The 21,232-nt window shown below is 44.9% G+C and overlaps 1 protein-coding gene across 1 annotated transcript in view; it reads left to right on the top strand.

Annotated features, from left to right (window-relative positions):
* ago3b (argonaute RISC catalytic component 3b) overlaps window positions 1–21,232 on the top strand; it is a 34,041-nt gene that overhangs the window by 10,716 nt on the left and 2,093 nt on the right. The window contains exons 2-13 of the mRNA XM_041902855.2: window positions 3,141–3,312; window positions 3,511–3,631; window positions 3,749–3,957; window positions 5,834–5,970; window positions 6,299–6,433; window positions 10,876–10,963; window positions 11,436–11,583; window positions 11,762–11,881; window positions 12,159–12,302; window positions 12,638–12,804; window positions 14,119–14,303; window positions 19,450–19,609. Of these exons, the coding sequence (XP_041758789.1) occupies window positions 3,141–3,312; window positions 3,511–3,631; window positions 3,749–3,957; window positions 5,834–5,970; window positions 6,299–6,433; window positions 10,876–10,963; window positions 11,436–11,583; window positions 11,762–11,881; window positions 12,159–12,302; window positions 12,638–12,804; window positions 14,119–14,303; window positions 19,450–19,609 (1,786 nt within the window). The remainder of the gene's footprint in view (window positions 1–3,140; window positions 3,313–3,510; window positions 3,632–3,748; window positions 3,958–5,833; window positions 5,971–6,298; window positions 6,434–10,875; window positions 10,964–11,435; window positions 11,584–11,761; window positions 11,882–12,158; window positions 12,303–12,637; window positions 12,805–14,118; window positions 14,304–19,449; window positions 19,610–21,232) is intronic.

The following is a 21,232-nucleotide window of genomic DNA, read 5'->3' as shown; positions in this document are numbered from 1 at the left end:
AATTCAGCATGAAAGCCACATAAAGTCAATTAACTATCACCTAGGGGCAGCAGCTTTGTGAGAAAAATGGTGGTTGGCATACTTTTGAGCAGTCTAAACATTGAAACCAACCATGATTGGAGATGGATGATATGATTTGTGCTGTCTGCTTTCATAGCACTCATTCGACACAGTCTGATGGATCATCATGTTTTCTGATTTTTTTTGTCCATTTGACATCAAATCTTAATCTGTTTTTGGTATCTTATATGAGGCCTAGGAGATAAAAGCCAAGTAAAGTTGCCTACTTCCTCCAAAGGACACTTTGTTGTGCTGTATTTTAGGGGAATTAAAATATTTGGATCCATTTTGCACACACTGAATGACCCATGTGTGTTAACATGGCTTTAGAGAGGAGCCAGAGAGGTAGGATACAGCTGCTGAGTGCCTGTACCTGGCTGAACACAATTGGCAGACTCACTGTGATGATCTATGTTGTATAGGCCTACAACTTTCACATGGTGTTTATTGTGTAGGTTCTGTATGTGTAAGCCAAGATAGCCCATGATCCAGAGCTCTGTGTGGGTAGACTTGCAGCCTAACTGTAAATGGAAGAGGAAGAGGAGGAGAAAAAAAAGACAGTTAGTTAGCCATCCACTCCTCCATTGCTGCCCACTCTTGTACACTCGGTTGTTTCTTGTTAGGTTCAGGTTCAGTAGCTAACTAGTTGTTAGTAGTGCAGTCAGTGTATGAGTTAAGGTTTGAGTGTATAGGCTATTTGTGTTCCTGGCTGACAACATTCATTGTCCAACTCAAGATTAGACCATCTTCCTTTGATCTTTCCACAGCTAAGCTGGACCCTTGATGAGGTCGGTATGTGTGTCTGTTGTTCCTCTTGTCAGCATGGTCTGCGTTGCCATGGAGAACTTGCAGCCACATGGGTGCTGTTGGCATGGCAACGACACACATGGGAGCGAGTGATAGACACTGGGGACACGGCATCACAGACAGTACAATCTGACTCTACAAAACCACATTACATGTACATTTGTTGATTGCTAGGCATACAAATACTATTATTTATTGGTACATTTGAAACGAGGTCTAGTTGTGGCCACAACCGGACTAGATTGTGAATGACTGTTGGCAGAATGCATTGCTTGACTACCGTGAGGGTGATGAGCACAATATAATTAGTGAACTGCAGCACCCCAAATGATTTGTTGTCTAGTTTGTTGAGCAGAGGCTGTGTATGTTTTGGTTTTACAAAGCTGTGTCCATCATAACATTCAATAATTCATTCTTGCACGATGCGATCAATTATCAGTTCTAAACATGTATTTTTGTTCTCTATACTGCCTGCAGCATGATCTACACTGAACAAAAATATAAAAGCAACATGCAACAATTTCACTGAGTTACAGTTCATATAAGGAAATCAGTCAATTGAAATAAATTCATTAGGCCCTAATCTATGGATTTCACATGACTGGGAATACTGATATGCATCTGTTGGTCACAGATACCTGAAAATAAAAAGGTAGGGGCATGGATCAGAGAACCACTCAGTATCTGGTGTGACCACCATTTGCCTCATGCAGCACGACACATCTCCCTTGCATAGAGTTGATCAGGCTGTTGATTGTGTCTTGTGGAATGTTGTCCCACACTTCAATGGCTGTGCGAAGTTGCTGGATATTGGCAGGAACAGGAACACGCTGTCGATCCAGAGCATCCCAAACATGCTCAATGGGTGACGTCTGGTGAGTATGCAGGCCATGGAAGAACTGGGACATTTTCAGCTTCCAGGAATTGTGTACAGATCCTTGCGACATGGGGCTGTGCATTATCATGCTGAAACAAGAGGTGATGACGGTGGATGAATGGCATGCCAATGGACCTCAGGATCTCGTCACGGTATTTATGTGCATTCAAATTGCCATTGATAAAATGCAATTGTGTTCGCTGTCGGTAGCATATGCCTGCCCCATACCATAACCCCACGCCACCATGGGGCACTCTGTTCACAACGTTGACATCAGCAAACCACTCGCCCACATGACGCCATGTCTGCCATCTGCCCGGTACAGTTGAAACTGGGATTGATCTGTGAAGAGCATACTTCTTCAGTGTGCCAGTGGCCATCGAAGGTGAGCATTTGCCCACCGAAGTCGGGTACGACGCCAAACTGCAGTAAGGTCAAGACCCTGGTGAGAACGACGAGCATGCAGATGAACTTCCCCGAGACGGTTTCTGACAGTTTGTGTAGAAGTTATTCGGTTGGGAAAACCCACAGTTTAATCAGCTGTCAGGTTGCTGGATATTGGTTGGTCTCAGATGATCCCGCAGATGAAGAAGCCAGATGTGGAGGTCATGGGCTGGCGTGGTTACACATGGTCTGCAGTTGTGAGGCCGGGGATGTAAACAAATTAGAGAAATAAGCTTTTTGTGCGTATGGAAAATTTCTGGGATCTTTTATTTCAGTTTATGAAACATGGGACCAACACTTTACATGATGCGTTTATATTTTTGTTCAGTGTACATTCTACAGACCCTAGTGTATATTCCCTACAATACTTTTACTGTGGCACCCAGAATCATTTTTGCTCTATAAGCCAACATCTATTCCACCGATCCTAGTCGATCACCAAACATTTCTGTTAAAAAAACAACCTTACATGATGCGTTTATATTTTTGTTCAGTATATTTTGCCTGTGGACATATATGACAGGCAGTTGTTGGTCGGATCACGTCTCCGGAGTCACCGGAGGAGCGCGTGCTAATCCTGCTGTAGAATTCATTGCGGCCAGCAGGTCAAACTAACGACTAAAATGAACAAGTCACTCAGAAATACAAATCATGACTCTCGAGTCAGTAGAAAGAGTAGTTCAAAAAGAACGAATCGTTCGCGAACTGCACATCACTAGTGTCATGTCTTTTGTGTGGGTGTCAGAGTAGGTAGTGTGCGGCTCATCTGAGTCAAAAGTGTGTGTGTGGTTTTGTGACGTCATGATTACCGGAGTAGTTTTCGACGAGGCTGTCATGAAAGCGCTTTGGTAACATTTGTGTAGTGTGGCTGGCACACCCTTACTCTACTCTCCAACAAAGTGTTACTCAGGAGAATTCTCACTCACTCTTACTCTCACCCTCCTCTCTCTAGGAGATGTTGGGGCCCAGGCCCTGTTCTCAGTTCCGCGGCGGCCTGGCTTTGGCACCATGGGGAAGCCTATCAAGCTGCTGGCCAACTGTTTCCAGGTGGATATCCCCAAGATGGACGTCTACCTCTATGAGGTAGACATCAAGCCCGAGAAGTGCCCGCGTCGCGTCAACAGGTATACAGCTGCGCTCGATCAAACCCACAAACCTATCATATCTGTTAGCATGAACATTCTCAAACCAACACAAACTGGCTGCAGATATTTCATGTGATCACATGAACTGTACTCAGCATCACTTTACCAACATTAAAGACCAGGGTTATGGATCAGTTTTGGAGTATTGATATATTTGTCTCTCTGGTGCCCCTATAGGGAGGTGGTGGACTCCATGGTGAAGCACTTCAAGGTGACCATCTTTGGGGACCGAAGGCCAGTCTACGATGGGAAGAGGAGCCTCTACACAGCCAACCCCCTACCAGTCGCCACAGCAGGGGTGAGATGCACATACACACACAATATAACATTTGTAGTGTAATTTACCATGTTGAATGTCAGATGGGTGTGCTGGTGATAAATTGAGTTGCCATAGCTTGAACTCAATTCTCCTCAGGTGGATCTGGACGTCACCCTGCCAGGGGACGGCGGTAAGGATCGCCCCTTCAAAGTGTCCATCAAGTTTGTGTCGCTAGTCAGCTGGCACATGCTGCACGAGGTCCTGACGGGGCGCACCATGCCTGAGCCCTTGGAGCTGGACAAGCCCATCAGCACCAACCCTGTACACGCTGTCGACGTGGTGCTGCGACACCTGCCCTCCATGAAGTGAGTCACTGCCGCCCTACTGGACAGCAGTGGCATTACAGATTTCAGTTTATCTATGGTCCCAGGGCCTAGGAGTGTTCATGTACTGTAGAACGGCTGTCAGGAGCTCTATGCTGTGGAACAAGCTATTCTGTTGGTTGCGTAGTTTAAGAGTATATGTGTATTTATCCACACTTATAGTCCAGAATATAGTAGTAGTTTATAGTATAGATTCTTTCAAAAACATATATACAACCTAATGAAGCTACAGTGAGGGGAAAAAGTATTTGATCCCCTGCTGATTTTGTACGTTTGCCCACTGACAAAGAAATGATCAGTCTATAATTTTAATGGTAGGTTTATTTGAACAGTGAGAGACAGAATAACAACAAAAAAATCCAGAAAAACGCATGTCAAAAATGTTATAAATTGATTTGCATTTTAATTAGGGAAATAAGTATTTGACCCCTTCTCAATCAGAAAGATTTCTGGCTCCCAGGTGTCTTTTATACAGGTAACTGAGATTAGGAGCACACTCTTAAAGGGAGTGCTCCTAATCTCAGTTTGTTACCTGTATAAAAGACACCTGTCCACAGAAGCAATCAATCAATCAGATTCCAAACTCTCCACCATGGCCAAGAACAAAGAGCTCTCCAAATATGTCAGGGACAAGATTGTAGACCTACACAAGGCTGGAATGGGCTACAAGACCATCGCCAAGCAGCTTGATGAGAAGGTGACAACAGTTGGTGCGATTATTCGCAAATGGAAGAAACACAAAATAACTGTCAATCTCCCTCGGCCTGGGGCTCCATGCAGGATCTCACCTCGTGGAGTTGCAATGATCATGAGGACGGTGAGGAATCAGCCCAGAACTACACGGGAGGATCTTGTCAATGATCTCAAGGCAGCTGGGACCATAGTCACCAAGAAAACAATTGGTAAAACACTACGTCGTGAAGGACTGAAATCCTGCAGCGCCCGCAAGGTCCCCCTGCTCAAGAAAGCATATATACAGGCCCATCTGAAGTTTGCCAATGAACATCTGAATTATTCAGAGAAGAACTGGGTGAATGTGTTGTGGTCAGATGAGACCAAAATCGAGCTCTTTGGCATCAACTCAACTCGCCATGTTTGGAGGAGGAGGAATGCTGCCTATGACCCCAAGAACACCATCCCCACCGTCAAACATGGAGGTGGAAACATTATGCTTTGGGGATGTTTTTCTGCTAAGGGGACAGGACAACTTCACCGCAACAAAGGGACGATGGACGGGGCCATGTACCGTCAAATCTTGGGTGAGAACCTCCTTCCCTCAGCCAGGGCATTGAAAATGGGTCGTGGATGGGTATTCCAGCATGACAATGACCCAAAACACACGGCCAAGGCAACAAAGGAGTGGCTCAAGAAGAAGCACATTAAGGTCCTGGAGTGGCCTAGCCAGTCTCCAGACCTTAATCACATAGAAAATCTGTGGAGGGAGCTAAAGGTTAGAGTTGCCAAACGTCAGCCTCGAAACCTTAATGACTTGGAGAAGATCTGCAAAGAGGAGTGGGACAAAATCCCTCCTGAGATGTGTACAAACCTGGTGGCCAACTACAAGAAACGTCTGACCTCTGTGATTGCCAACAAGGGTTTTTCCACCAAGTACTAAGTCATGTTTTGCAGAGGGGTCAAATACTTATTTCCCTCATTAAAATGCAAATCAATTTATAACATTTTTGACATGCGTTTTTCTGGATTTTGTTGTTGTTATTCTGTCTCTCACTGTTCAAATAAACCTACCATTAAAATGATAGACTGATCATGTCTTTGTCAGTGGGCAAATGTACAAAATCAGCAGGGGATCAAATAATGTTCTGGCTGTGAAAGGTGACCCTCTCTCTCTTCTCCCCAGGTATACCCCAGTGGGGCGCTCCTTCTTCTCCTCCCCAGAGGGTTATGACCACCCCCTGGGCGGGGGCAGGGAGGTGTGGTTCGGCTTCCACCAGTCGGTGCGGCCCGCCATGTGGAAGATGATGCTCAACATTGACGGTGAGGGCCTTTTCCCTTGACTGTAAGGAACATGGACACTAATAAAGTGGACAATAACGTATTCTTCACTGGTGGCAGGGACTTGTTTCCTTCCATGTTGTCTGGATGATGATGTAGCAGCTGTGTAGCATCTCAGTCAGTCTGTGTTTAGTTGCATTTTGTTTAGTCAGTCAGGTCTTTGATTGGTCCAAATGATATAGAATGCAGCCTATCCCTAAAATTTGTACTCAGAATTTGGTACATCTGAATTTGGTTGTAAGCTATCAGAATTTGGATCCTTAGCCGCATCCAAGTACCTTATTTTAATTTGACCACTTCTCCTCTATAGTATCGGCCACGGCGTTCTACAAGGCCCAGCCGATGATCCAGTTCATGTGTGAGGTCCTGGACATCCACAACATAGACGAGCAGCCCCGGCCCCTCACCGACTCCCACAGGGTCAAGTTCACCAAAGAGATCAAAGGTATGCAGAGTAACGTCACGACCACCACCCCAGGCACCAGAATGCTAACTAACACTTTAGTGAAACACGCTGCTAGACTCCTTGCATCACTGTTGAAATCACACCCAGTGACGATGGCGCCGGAGGAGGTGGCTGCTGTTTTACGGCCACCTAACCAATTGCGCTATTATGTGTGTTTTTTGGCGTTATTTGTAATTTATTCTGTACATAATGTTTCTGCCACCGTTTCATATGACCAAAAAGAGCTTCTGGATATCAGGACAGCGATTACTCACTTCATATTGGACGAAGGATATTCTACAAACACCCGACAAGGCCCAAATCCCCGTTATTCGCATGAGAAAAAGACGGAGATATCGTGGACGTAGGTCGGGGTGCCTTGTAAGGATCCGATGGCGAGCGAGTAATCTGCCTCTTCCATCAGTCCTATTAGCCAACGTACAATCATTGGAAAACAAAATGGACGACCTAAGATCAAGGATATCCTACCAACGGGAAAAACTGTAATATCTTATGTTTCACCGAGTCGTGGCTGAACGACGACATGGATAACATACAGCTGGCGGGATATACACTACATCGGCAGGATAGAACGGCTAACTCCGGTAAGACAAGGGGTGGCGGTTTGTGTATATTTGTAAACAACAGCTGGTGCACGAAATCTAATACTAAGGAAGTCTCGAGGTTTTGCTCGCCTGAGGTAGAGTATCTCATGATAAGCTGTAGACCACACTATTTACCAAGAGTTTTCTTCTATATTTTTCGTAGCTGTCCATTTACCACCACAAACCGATGCTGGCACGAAGATTGCACTCAATGAGCTGTATAAGGCCATAAGCAAACAGGAAAACGCTCATCCAGAGGCAGCGCTCCTAGTGGCCGGGGACTTTAATGCAGGGAAACTTAAATCCGTTCTACCTCATTTCTACCAGCATGTTAAATGTGCAACCAGAGGAAAATAAACTCTAGACCACCTTTACTCCACACACAGAGACGTGTACAAAGCTCTCCCTCGCCCTCCATTTGGCAAATCTGACTATAATTCTATCCTCTTGATTCCTGCTTATAAGCAAAAACTAAAGCAGGAAGCACCAGTGACTTGGTCAATAAGGAAGTGGTCAGATGACGCAGATGCTAAGCCACAGGACTGTTTTGCTAGCACAGACTGGAATATGTTCCGGGATTCTTCCGATGGCATTGAAGAGTACACCACATCAATCACCGGCTTCATCAGTAAGCGCATCGATGATGTCGTCCCCACAGTGACCGTACGTACATACCCCAACCAGAAGCCATGGATTACAGGCAACATACGCACTGAGCTAAAGGGTAGAGCTGTTGCTTTCAAGGAGCGGGACTCTAACACGGACGCTTATAAGAAATCCCGATATGCCTTCCGACGAACCATCAAACAGGCAAAGAGTCAATACAGGACTAAGATTGAATCGTACTACACCGGCTCCGACGCTCGTCGGATGTGGCAGGGCTTGCAAACTATTACAGACTACAAAGGGAAGCACAGCCGCGAGCTGCCCAGTGACACAAGCCTACCAGACGAGCTAAATCACTTCTATGCTCGCTTCGAGGCTAGCAACACTGAAGCATGCATGAGAGCATCAGCTGTTCCGGATGACTGTGATCACGCTCTCCGTAGCCGATGTGAGTTAGACTTTTAAGCAGGTCAACATTCACAAGGCCGCAGGGCCAGACGGATTACCAGGACGTTGACTCCGAGCATGCGCTGACCAACTGGCAAGTGTCTTCACTGACATTTTCAACATGTCCCTGACTGAGTCTGTAATACCAACATGTTTCAAGCAGACCACCATAGTCCCCGTGCTCAAGAACACTAAGATAACCTGCCTAAATGACTACCGACCCGTAGAACTCACGTCTGTAGCCGTGATGTGCTTTGAAAGGCTGGTCATGGCTCACATCAACACCATTATCCCAGAAACCCTAGACCCACTCCAATTTGCATACCGCCCCAACAGATCCACAGATGATGCAATCTCTATTGCACTCCACACTGCCCTTTCCCACCTGGACAAGAGGAACACCTATGTGAGAATGCTATTCATTGACTACAGCTCAGCGTTCAACACCATAGTGCCCTCAAAGCTCATCACTAAGCTAAGGACCCTAGGACTAAACACCTCCCTCTGCAACTGGATCCTGGACTTCCTGACGGGCCGCCCCCAGGTGGTAAGGGTAGGTAACAACACATCTGCCACGCTGATCCTCAACACTGGGGCCCCTCAGGGGTGCGTGCTCAGTCCCCTCCTGTACTCCCTGTTCACTCATGACTGCATGGCCAGGCACGACTCCAACACCATTATTAAGTTTGCCGACGACACAACAGTGGTAAACCTGATCACCGACAACGATGAGACAGCCTATAGGGAGGAGGTCAGAGGCCTGGCCGTGTGGTGCCAGGATAACAACCTCTCCCTCAACGTGATCAAGACACAGGGGGAAAAAAAGAGGACTGAGCACGCCCCCATTCTCATCGACGGGGCTGTAGTGGAACTGGTTGAGAGCTTCAAGTTCCTTGGTGTCCACATCACCAACAAGCTATAATGGTCCGAACACCCCAAGACAATCGTGAAGAGGGCACGACAAAGCCTATTCCCCCTCAGGAGACTGAAAAGATTTGGCATGGGTCCTCAGATCCTCAAAAAATTCTACAGCTGCACCATCGAGAGCATCCTGACTGGTTGCATCACCGCCTGGTATGGCAACTGCTCAGCCTCCGACCGCAAGGCACTACAGAGGGTAGTGCGTACGGCCCAGTACATCACTGGGGCCAAGCTTCCTGCCATCCAGGACTTCTATACCAGGCGGTGTCAGAGGAAGGCCCTAAAAATTGTCAAAGACTCCAGCCACCCTAGTCATAGACTGTTCTCTCTGCTACCACACGGCAAGCGGTACCGGAGTATCAAGTCTAGGTCCAAAAGGCTTCTTAACAGCTTCTACCCCCAAGCCATAAGACTCCTGAACAGCTAATCATGCCTACCCAGACTATTTGCATTGTCCCCCCACCCCACCCCCTATTTTACGCTGCTGCTACTCTGTTTATTATCTATGCATAGTCACTTTAACTGTACCCACATGTACATATTACCTCGACTAAACGGTGCCCCCGCACATTGACTCTGTACCAGTACCCCCTGTATGTAGGCTCCCTACTGTTATTTTATTTTACTGCTGCTCTTTAATTATTTTTATTTTTTACTTATCAATTTTTTTACTTAACACATTTTTTTCTTAAAACTGCATTGTTGGTTAAGGGTTTGTAAGTAAGCGTTTCACTGTAAGGTCTACACCTGTTGTATTTGGTGCATGTGGCAAATAACATTTGATTTGATAATGTTTTTGTCATTCTAACTTTAAGTTGTAGGGATATTGGTATTGTGTTACTTCACTCACTCATATCCGTGTTGCTGAATCATTTTATGCTGAACAAAAATATAAGTGCAACAACTGAAATAAATTCATTAGGCCCTAATCTATGGATTTCACATGACTGTGCAGGGGCGCAGCCATGGGTGGTTACTACATGATTCCATATGTGTTATTTCTTAGTTTTGATGTCTTCACTATTATTCTACAATGTAAAAATTTAAGAAAAACCCTTGAATGAGTAGGTGTGTCCAAACTTTTGACTGGTACTTTATACTCAACAAAAATATAAACACAACATGTAAAGTGTTTCATGAGCTGAAATAAAATATCCCAGAAATGTTCCATACGCACAAAAAGCTTATTTCTCTCAAATATTGTGCAGAAATGTGTTTACATCCCTGTTAGTGAGCATTTCTCTTTTGCCAAGATAATCCATCTACCTGACAGGTGTGGCATATCAAGAAGCTGATTAAATACCATGATCATTACACAGGTGCACCTTGTGCTGGGGACAATAAAATGCGACTCTAAAATATGCAGTTTTGTCACACAACACAATGCCACAGATGTCTCATGTTTTGAGGGAGCGTGCAGTTGGCATGCTGACTGCAGGAATGTCCACCAAAGCTGTTGCCAGAGAATTTAATGTTAATTTTTCTACCATAAGCCGCCTCCAACGTCGTTTTAGTGAATTTGGCAGTACGTCCAACCGGCCTCACAACCGCAGACCACTTGTAACCACACCAGCCCAGGACCCCCACATCCGGCTTCTTCACTTGCGAGAACATCTGAGAGCAGCAACCCAAACAGCTGATGAAACTGAGGAGTATTTCTGTCTGTAATAAAGCCTTTTTGTGGGGAAAAATTCTGATTGGATGGGCCTGGCTCCCTGGTGGGTGGGCCTATGCCCTCCCAGGCCCACCCATGGCTGCACCCCTACCCAGTCATGTGAAATCCATAGATTAGGGCCATGATTAATTTTGAATGGATAGTTCTTCTCACACACATGCACCTCCTCCTTGCTTTGCTGTGTCTAGGTCTGAAGGTGGAAGTGACCCACTGCGGGACGATGCGGAGGAAGTACAGAGTGTGTAACGTGACCCGCCGCCCTACCAGCCACCAGACGTGAGTACCTATACACAGAGAGACAGGGATATGTGTGGTTTGGCAGCAGGCAGACCAGCAGTTAAGAACGTTGGCCCAGTAACCGAAAGGTCGCTGGTTCGAATCCCCAAGCTGACTAGGTGAAAAATCTGTCTGTGCCCTTAAGCAAGGCACTTAACCCTAATTGCTCCTGTAAGTTGCTCTGGATAAGAGTGTCTGCTAAAATGTCAAATATAACAATTTAGTTTAACTCTGACACAGCCTGGACCGAAGCCTTGAATTGTCTCTAAATTGGACTAATGGGCAGCTTCCTGTACACAGATTTAAGTCTTGGTCTAAAAAGCAAGCTCAATGGAGAATCTCCATTGAAAATGCTTTTTGGTCCAGGACTTCGCTTAATCAGTGTCCCGAGAAACCACCCCTAAGAGTTAAACATGACAATTAGATGAGCACAAAGTCACAAACTCCATGTTTCTCCTCTCCAAACCCCCAGGTTCCCCCTGCAGCTGGAGAATGGTCAGACAGTGGAGCGCACGGTGGCCCAGTACTTCAGAGAGAAGTACAGCCTGCAGCTGAAGTACCCCCACCTCCCCTGCCTCCAGGTGGGCCAGGAGCAGAAACACACCTACCTGCCCCTGGAGGTGAGTACCAATAATATTATTGCCATTGGCTCTTTTGTAGAGCCCTGAGTTAGTCTTTCCTGGTCAGATCATGTGGTCAGGATAAACTCTGGGCCCTAAGCATAAAACTGTACCAATGCGGCTCTCTCTATTGTATTAAATTACTTTAACTCACATTCCTATGTGTGTCTCCTTGCAGGTGTGCAACATAGTAGCTGGCCAGCGCTGTATTAAAAAACTCACTGATAACCAGACGTCCACCATGATCAAAGCCACGGCCCGCTCTGCCCCAGACAGACAGGAGGAGATCAGCAGGCTGGTGAGTACTGTCTAAAGCGCCCTCCAATGACTGGGAGTTATTACAACTACTGAGTGTCTTTATAATTAATCATACTAATTGATTGCATTGATATAGTGCTTTTCCAGATGCTCAAAGCGCTTACATACTATAGTAAGTGGAAAACCCGCCTCATCCACCACCAAACTAATGATTTCCTGTTTTGCTACTACCCCTCCCTCTGTCCTACCCCTCTGTCCTACCCCTCTATCCTCCTCCTCTCTCATTCCCCCCCCCATCCCCCCCTCTCTGTGTCCAGGTGCGTAGTGCGAACTATGAGGTGGACCCGTTCGTCCAGGAGTTCCAGTTCCGCGTGCGTGACGAGATGGCTCAGGTGACGGGCCGTGTGCTGCCAGCCCCCGGGCTGCAGTACGGCGGCAGGGTGAGCTCGGAACAGTTCATGGTACCTACCCTTTAAATCATCCTTCATCCGCATTTCACTGTGCGCGTCTGTGATTTAGCTTCCCCATCTCTCTCTCTCTCTTTCTTGCCCCTGGCTCTTTTACTTTTGTCGCTTTTGACCAACTGTCAACCAATACCACCCTTTCACCCACCTCTGTTTTTCAGTCTCTGAAAATAATGATTACTACTTTTCTTGTGTGAAGGCTATGACGAATGGCATGACAGTGTTTTTAGATACATTAAATGACCATTTCAAAGAAAATTCTTAAATTTGTTTGAAACAATCAGTCTCTCCCCCTTTCTGTGTGTGTGTGTGTGTGTGTGTGTGTGTGGCAGCCCCAGCAGATGAACCCTGCGGTGTCGTTGCAGAACCGCACGGTGGCCACACCCAGCCACGGCGTGTGGGACATGAGGGGCAAACAGTTCCACACCGGGGTGGAGATCAAGATGTGGGCCATCGCCTGCTTCGCCACGCAGAGGCAGTGTCGCGAGGAGATCCTCAAGTGAGTGCTGTCTGTCTCATACATGCATACATACTGTACATCATACACACACACACAGAGGTCTCTGTTTCAACAGTTAAATACTCAGCCCAATGCAATAACATTATAATCAATATAAAAATAGTATTATTATCATATCTATGTTATTTCAAATGTATTACACTGAACAAAAATATAAACACAAAATGTAACAATAAAATATTTTACTGAGTTATATATAGTTCATATAAGGAAATAAATAAATTAGGCCCTAATCTATGGATTTCAAATGACTGGGAATACAGATATGCATTTGTTGGTAACAAATACCTTTAAAAAAGGGTAGGGGCTTGGATCAGAAAACCAGTCAGTATCTGTTGTGACCACCATTTGCCTCATGCAGCGTGACACCTCTCCTTCGCATAGAGTTGATCAGGCTGTTGATTGTGGCCTGTGGAAGGTTGTCCCACTCCTCTTCAATGGCTGTGTGAAGTTGCTGGATATTGGCGGGAACTGGAACACGCTGTCGTACACGTCACCTCATGCTGAAACATGAGGTGATGGCGGCGGATGAATGGCACGTCAATGGGCCTCAGGATCTCGTCACGGTATCTCTGTGCATTCAAATTGCCAACAATAGAATGCAATTTTGTTCGTTGTCCGTAGCTTATGCCTGGCCATACCTGCACGCAGATGAGCTTCGCTGAGAATTCTTCGGTTGTGCAAACCCACAGTTTTATCAGTTGTCCGGGTGGCTGGTCTCAGACGATCCAGCAGGTAAAGAAGCCGGATGTGGAGGTCCTGGGCTGGCGTGTTTACAGGTGGACTGCGGTTGTGAGGCCGGTTGGACGTACTGCCAAATTCTCTAAAACAACGTTGGAGGCAGCTTATGGTAGAGAAATGAACATTAAATTCTCTGGCAACAGCTCTGGAGTACATTCCTGCAGTCAGCATGCCAATTGCAAGCTCAAAAACTTGAGACATCTGTGACATTGTGTTGCACATTTTAGAATGGCCTGTTTAATCAGCTTCTTGATATGCCACACCTGTCAAGTGAATGGATTATCTTGGCGAAGAAGAAATGCTCACTAATAGAGGTGTAAACAAATTTGTGCAAAACATTTGAGAGAAATTACCTTTTTTGTGCATATGGAAAATGTCAGGGATATTTTATTTCATGCGCATGGGACCAACACTTCATGTTGCTTTTATATATTTTTTCAGTATAATATACTTTAGTTGGTTTATGCCACACTTACGTCTCTGTGTCCGTCCATATTGTCTCTTTGGATCTCCTCATCTTCTCATCCTCTCTCCTTCCCTCCGTCTCTCCAGGGGTTTCACTGACCAGCTGCGTAAGATCTCTAAGGATGCTGGGATGCCCATCCAGGGCCAGCCATGTTTCTGTAAATACGCCCAGGGATCGGACAGTGTGGAGCCCATGTTCAGGCACCTGAAGAACACCTACACTGGCCTGCAGCTCATCATCGTCATCCTGCCTGGGAAGACCCCTGTCTATGGTACGGTCACAGACTAGACACTGTTTCATTTTGTTTCACATATGATTTATTTGTGTGTTTACTTTATTTATTAGTATACTACTATTATTATGATATATATATATATATATATCATATACATATACACACACACACACACACACAGTGGGGAAAAAAAGTATTTAGTCAGCCACCAATTGTGCAAGTTCTCCCACTTAAAAAGATGAGAGGCCTGTCATTTTCATCATAGGTACACGTCAACTATGACAGACAAATTTGAGAAAAAAAAATCCAGAAAATCACATTGTAGGATTTTTAATGAATTTATTTGCAAATTATGGTGGAAAATAAGTATTTGGTCACCTACAAACAAGCAAGATTTCTGGCTCTCACAGACCTGTAACTTCTTCTTTAAGAGGCTCCTCTGTCCTCCACTCGTTACCTGTATTAATGGCACCTGTTTGAACTTGTTATCAGTATAAAAGACACCTGTCCACAACCTCAAACAGTCACACTCCAAACTCCACTATGGTCAAGACCAAAGAGCTGTCAAAGGACACCAGAAACAAAATTGTAGACCTGCACCAGGCTGGGAAGACTGAATCTGCAATAGGTAAGCAGCTTGGTTTGAAGAAATCAACTGTGGGAGCAATTATTAGGAAATGGAAGACATACAAGACCACTGATAATCTCCCTCGATCTGGGGCTCCACGCAAGATCTCACCCCGTGGGGTCAAAATGATCACAAGAACGGTGAGCAAAAATCCCAGAACCACACGGGGGGACCTAGTGAATGACCTGCAGAGAGCTGGGACCAAAGTAACAAAGCCTACCATCAGTAACACACTACTCCGCCAGGGACTCAAATCCTGCATTGCCAGACGTGTCCCCCTGCTTAAGCCAGTACATGTCCAGGCCCGTCTGAAGTTTGGGAGAATGTCATATGGTCAGATGAAACCAAAATAGAACTTTTTGGTAAAAACTCAACTCGTCGTGTTTGGAGGACAAAGAATGCTGAGTTGCATCCAAAGAACACCATACCTACTGTGAAGCATGGGATGGGGGTGGAAACTTTATGCTTTGGGGCTGTTTTTCTGCAAAGGGACCAGGACGACTGATCCGTGTAAAGGAAAGAATGAATGGGGCCATGTATCGTGAGATTTTGAGTGAAAACCTCCTTCCATCAGCAAGGGCATTGAAGATGAAACGTGGCTGGGTCTTTTAGCATGACAATGATCCCAAACACACCTCCCGGGCAACGAAGGAGTGGCTTCGTAGAAGAAGCATTTCAAGGTCCTGGAGTGGCCTAGCCAGTCTCCAGATCTCAACCCCATAGAAAATCTTTGGAGGGAGTTGAAAGTCCGTGGTGCCCAGCGACAGCCCCAAAACATCACTGCTCTAGAGGAGATCTGCATGGAGGAATGGGCCAAAATACCAGCAACAGTGTGTGAAAACCTTGTGAAGACTTACAGAAAACATTTGACCTGTGTCATTGCCAACAAAGGGTATATAACAAAGTATTGAGAAACTTTTGTTATTGACCAAATACTTATTTTCCACCATAATTTGCAAATAAATTCATAAAAAATCCTACAATGTGATTTTCTGGATTTTTTTTTTCCTCATTTTGTCTGTCATAGTTGACATGTACCTATGATGAAAATTACAGGCCTCTCTCATCTTTTTAAGTGGGAGAACTTGCACAATTGGTGGCTGACTAAATACTTTTTTCCCCCACTGTGTGTGTGTGTGTGTGTGTGTGTGTGTGTATATATATATATATATATGTTTGGACACACCTACTCATTTCAGGGTTTTTCTTTATTTTTACTATTTTCTACATTGTAGAATAATAGTGAAGACATCAAAACTATGAAATAACACATATGGAATCATGTAGTAACCAATAGTGTTAAACAAATCAAAATGTTTTATATTTGAGATTCTTCAAGGTAGCCACCCTTTGCCTTGATGACAGCTTTGCACACTCTTGGCATTCTCTCAACCAGCTTCATGAGGTAGTCACCTGGAATGAATTTCAATTTATTACATTTTTTATTTTTATTTCACCTTTATTAAACCAGGTAAGCCAGTTAAGATTTTTGCAGTTCGTTCCAGTCATTCGCAGCAGAGAACTGGAAGGAATGGTGGCCAAAGGAGGTGTTGGCTTTGGGGATGACCAGTGAGATATAGCTGCTGGAGCGCATACTACGGGTGGGTGTTGCTATGGTGACCAATGAGCTAAGATAAGGCGGGGATTTGCCTAGCAGTGATTTATAGATGGCCTGGAGCCAGTGGGTTTGGCGACGAATACGTAGTGAGGACCAGCCAACAAGAGCGTACAGGTCACAGTGGTGGGTAGTATATGGGGCTTTGGTGACAAAACGGATGGCACTGTGATAGACTACATCCAATTTGCTGAGTAGAGTGTTGCAGGCTATTTGAGAAACCAAGGCTATTTAGTCTGCCAATAAGAATGCTGTGGTTGACAGAGTCGAAAGCCTTGGCCAGGTCGATGAAGACGGCTGCACAGTACTGTCTATTATCGATCATGGTTATAATATCGTTTAGGACCTTGAGCGTGGCTGAGGTGCACCCATGACCAGCTCGGAAACCGGATTGCATAGCGGAGAAGGTACGGTGTGATTCAAAATGGTCGGTGATCTGTTTGTTAACTTGGCTTTCTAAAACTTTCGAACGGAAGGGCAGGATGGATATAGGTCTGTAACACTTTGGATCTAGAGTGTCACCCCCTTTGAAAAGGGGGATGACCGCGGCAGCTTTCTAATCTCTGGGGATCTCAGACGTTACGAAAGAGAGGTTGAACAGGCTAGTAATAGGGGATGCGACAATTTCGGCGGCTAATTTTAGAAAGAAAGGGTCCAGATTGTCTAACCCAGATGATTTGTAGGGATCCAATTAACAGGTGTGCCTTGTTAATTTGTGGATAGAGGGTAGTGCGTACGGCCCAGTACATCACTGGGGCCAAGCTTCCTGCCATCCAGGACCTCTATACCAGGCGGTGTCAGAGGAAGGCCCTCAAAATTGTCAAAGACTCCAGCCACCCTAGTCATAGACTGTTCTCTCTGCTACCGCACGGCAAGCGGTACCGGAGTGCCAAGTCTAGGTCCAAAATACTTCTCAACAGCTTCTACCCCCAAGCCATAAGACTCCCAACAGCTTCTACCCCCCCTCAGGAAGCTGGTTGAGAGAATGCCAAGAGTGTGCAAAGCTGTCATCAAGGCAAGGGGTGGCTACTTTGAAGAATCTCAAATATAAAATGTATTTTGATTTGTTTAACACTTTTTTTTTGGGTTACTACATGATTCCATATGTGTTATTTCATAGTTTTGATGTCTTCACTATTATTCTACAATATAGAAAATAGTAAAAATAAAGAAAAACCCTTGAATGAGTAGGTGTGTCCAAACTTTTAACTGGTACTGTATATGCACTGCATTTGGAAATTATTCAGACCCCTTGACTTTTTCCAGATTTTGTTACGTTACAGCCTTCTAAAATTGATTATATTGTCAATCAATCAATCTACACACAATACCCAATAATGACAAAGCAAAAACAGGTTTGTAGAAAATTTTACAAATGTATATAAAAAAATTAAGGGAAATATTACATTTACATAAGTATTCAGACCCTTTACTCAGTACTTTGTTAAAGCACCTTTGGCAGCGATTACAGCCTTCAGTCTTCTTGGGTATGACACTACAAGCTTGGCAAACCTGTATTTGGGGAGTTTCTCCCAGGTTGGATGGGGAGCGTCGCTGCACAAGTATTTTCAGGTCTCTCCAGAGATGTTTGATCGGGTTCAAGTCCGGGCTCTGGCTGATCCACTCAAGGACATTCAGAGACTTGTCCCGAAGCCACTCCTGCGTTGTCCTGTTAGAAGGTAAACCTTCGCCCCAGTCTGAGGTCCTAAGCGCTCTGGAGCAGGTTTTCATCAAGGATCTCTCTGTACTTTGCTCTGTTTATCTTTCCCTCGATCTTGACTAGTCTCCCAGTCCCTGCCACTGAAAAACATCCCCACAGCATGATGCTGCCACCACCACACTTCACCGTAGGGATGGTGCCAAGTTTCCTACAGACGTGATGCTTGGCATTCAGGCCAAATAGTTAAATCTTGGTTTCATTAGATCAGAGAATCTTGTTTCTCAAGGTCTGAGAGTCTTTAGGTGGCATTTGGCAAACTCCAAGCGGGCTGTAATGAGCCTTTTACTGAGGAGTGGCTTCCATCTGGCAACTCTACCATAAAGGCCTGATTGGTGAAGTGCTGCAGAGATGGTTGTCCTTCTGCAAGGTTCTCCCATCTCCACAGAGGAACTCTGGAGCTCTGTCAAGAGTGACCATCGGGTTCTTGGTCACCTCCCTGACCAAGGCCCTTCTCCCCCATTTGCTGAGTTTGGCTGGGCGGCCAGCTCTAGGAAGAGTCTTGGTGGTTCCAAACTTCTTCCATTTAAGAATGATGGAGGCTACTGTATTCTTGGGATCCTTCAATGTTGCAGACATTTTTGGTACCCTTCCCCAGATCTGTGCCTCGACACAATCCTGTCTCGGCGCTCTACGGACAATTCCTTCGACCTCATGGCTTGGTTTATGATCTGACAAGCACTGTCAACTGTGGGACCTTAAATAGAAAGGTGTGTGCCTTTCCAAATCATGTCCAATCAATTGAATTTACCACAGGTGGACTCCAATCAAGTTGTAGAAACATCTCAATTTTCAGTCTCATAGCAAAGGGTCTGAATACTTATGTACATAAGGTATGTTTTTTATTTTTAATAATTTTGCCAAAAATCTAAAAACCAGTTTTTGCTTTGTCATTATGGGGTATTGTGTATAGATTGATTAGACATTTTATTTATTTAATCAATTTTAGAATAAGGTTGTAACGTAACAAAATGTGGAGGGGTCTGAATACTTTCCGAATGCACTGTGTGTGTGTGTGTGTGTGTGTGTGTGTGTGTGTGTGTGTGTGTGTGTGTGTGTGTATTTATTTGTTGTTTCCATAGCCTGAGCATACCATGTACAAGATGTCATTAGGTGTAAGAAGGTTACCGGTTTCCTGTAATATTGCATTGGGTGTAAATAGTTACCTGTGTCCTACAATAAGGCACCAGGTGTAAAATGGTTTCCTTTGTCTCTCCCACAGCTGAGGTGAAGCGGGTTGGAGACACTCTCCTGGGCATGGCCACTCAGTGTGTCCAGGTGAAGAACGTGGTGAAGACGTCCCCCCAGACCCTCTCCAACCTCTGCCTCAAGATCAACGTCAAACTGGGGGGCATCAACAACATCCTGGTGCCACACCAACGGTAAAGCAGAGTGAAAGAGTGGGTGTGTGTGGCCACGGGCAGAAAAGTGTTTTCTATCACCCAAATAGGGGTTAGAAAACACTTATGTGCTATTTAGCAGAAACGCATATATACTTTGACAAACACACCTATTTGGACTGGATATACACTACCGGTCAAAAATTTTAGAACACCTACTCATTCAAGGGTTTTACTTTATTTTTTTTACTATTTTCTACATTGTAGAATAATAGTGAAGACATCAATACTATTAAATAACACATTTGGAAGCATGTAGTAACCAAGAAAGTGTTAAACAAATCAAAATATATTTTATATTTGAGATTCTTCAAATAGCCACAAATAGCCACCCTTTGCCTTGATGACAGCTTTGCACACTCTTGGCATTCTCTCAACCAGCTTCCTGAGGTAGTCACCTGGAATGCATTTCAATTAACAGGTGTTCCTTAAGTTAATTTGTGGAATTTCTTTCCTTCTTAATGCGTTTGAGCCAATCAGTTGTTTTGTGACAAGGTAGGGGGGTATACAGAAGATAGCCCTATTTGGTAAAATACCATATTACGTCAAGAACAGCTTGAATAAGCAAAGAGAAACGACAGTCCATAATTACTTTAAGACATGAAGGTCAGTCAATACGGACAATTTCAAGAACTTTGAAAGTTTCTTCAAGTGCAGTCACAAAAACCATAAGCGCTATGATGAAACTGGCTCTCATGAAGACCGCCAGAGGAATGGAAGACCCAGAGTTACCTCTGCTGCAGAGGGTAAGTTCATTAGAGTTACCAGCCTCAGAAATTGCAGCCCAAATAAATGCTTCAGAGTTCAAGTAACAGACACATCTCAACATCAATTGTTCAGAGGAGACTGTGCGAATCAGGCCTTCATGGTCGAATTTCTGCAAAGAAACCACTACCAAAGGACACCAATAAGAAGAGACTTGCTTGGGCCAAGAAACACGACCAATGGGCATTAGACCGGTGGAAATCTGTCCTTTGGTCTGGAGTCCAAATTGGAGATTATTGGTTCCAACTGCCGTGTCTTTGTGAGACGCGGTGTAGGTGAACGGATGATCTCCGCATGTGTATTTCCCACCGTAAAGCATGGAGGAAGAGGTGTTATGGTGTGGGGGTGCTTTGCTGGTGACACTGTCTGTGATTACACTTAACCAGCATGTCTACCACAGCATTCTGCAGCGATACGCCATCCCATCTAGTTTGGGCTTAGTGGGACTATCATTTGTTTTTCAACAGGACATTGACCCAACACACCTCCAGGCTGTGTAAGGGCTATTTTACCAAGGAGGAGAGTGATTGAGTGTTGCATCAGATGACCTGGCCTCCACAATCCCCCGACCTCAACCAAATTGAGATGATTTGGGATGAGTCGGACCGCAGAGTGAAAGAAAAGCAGCGAACTCCTTCAAGACTGTTGGAAAAGCATTCCAGGTGAAGCTGGTTGAGAGAATGTCAAGAGTGTGCAAAGCTGTCATCAAGGCAAAGGGTGGCTATTTGAAGAATCTCAAATGTAAAATATATTGTGATTTGTTTAACCCTTTTATTGGTTACTACATGATTCCATAGTTTTGATATCTTCACTATTATTCTACAATGTAGAAAATAGTAC

This window comes from Coregonus clupeaformis, chromosome 17 (genome assembly GCF_020615455.1).
Source record: "Coregonus clupeaformis isolate EN_2021a chromosome 17, ASM2061545v1, whole genome shotgun sequence".
Taxonomy (NCBI): Eukaryota; Metazoa; Chordata; class Actinopteri; order Salmoniformes; family Salmonidae; genus Coregonus; species Coregonus clupeaformis.
Note: the sequence above shows the minus strand (reverse complement) of the source record. Positions and strands in the feature narration are given on the sequence as shown.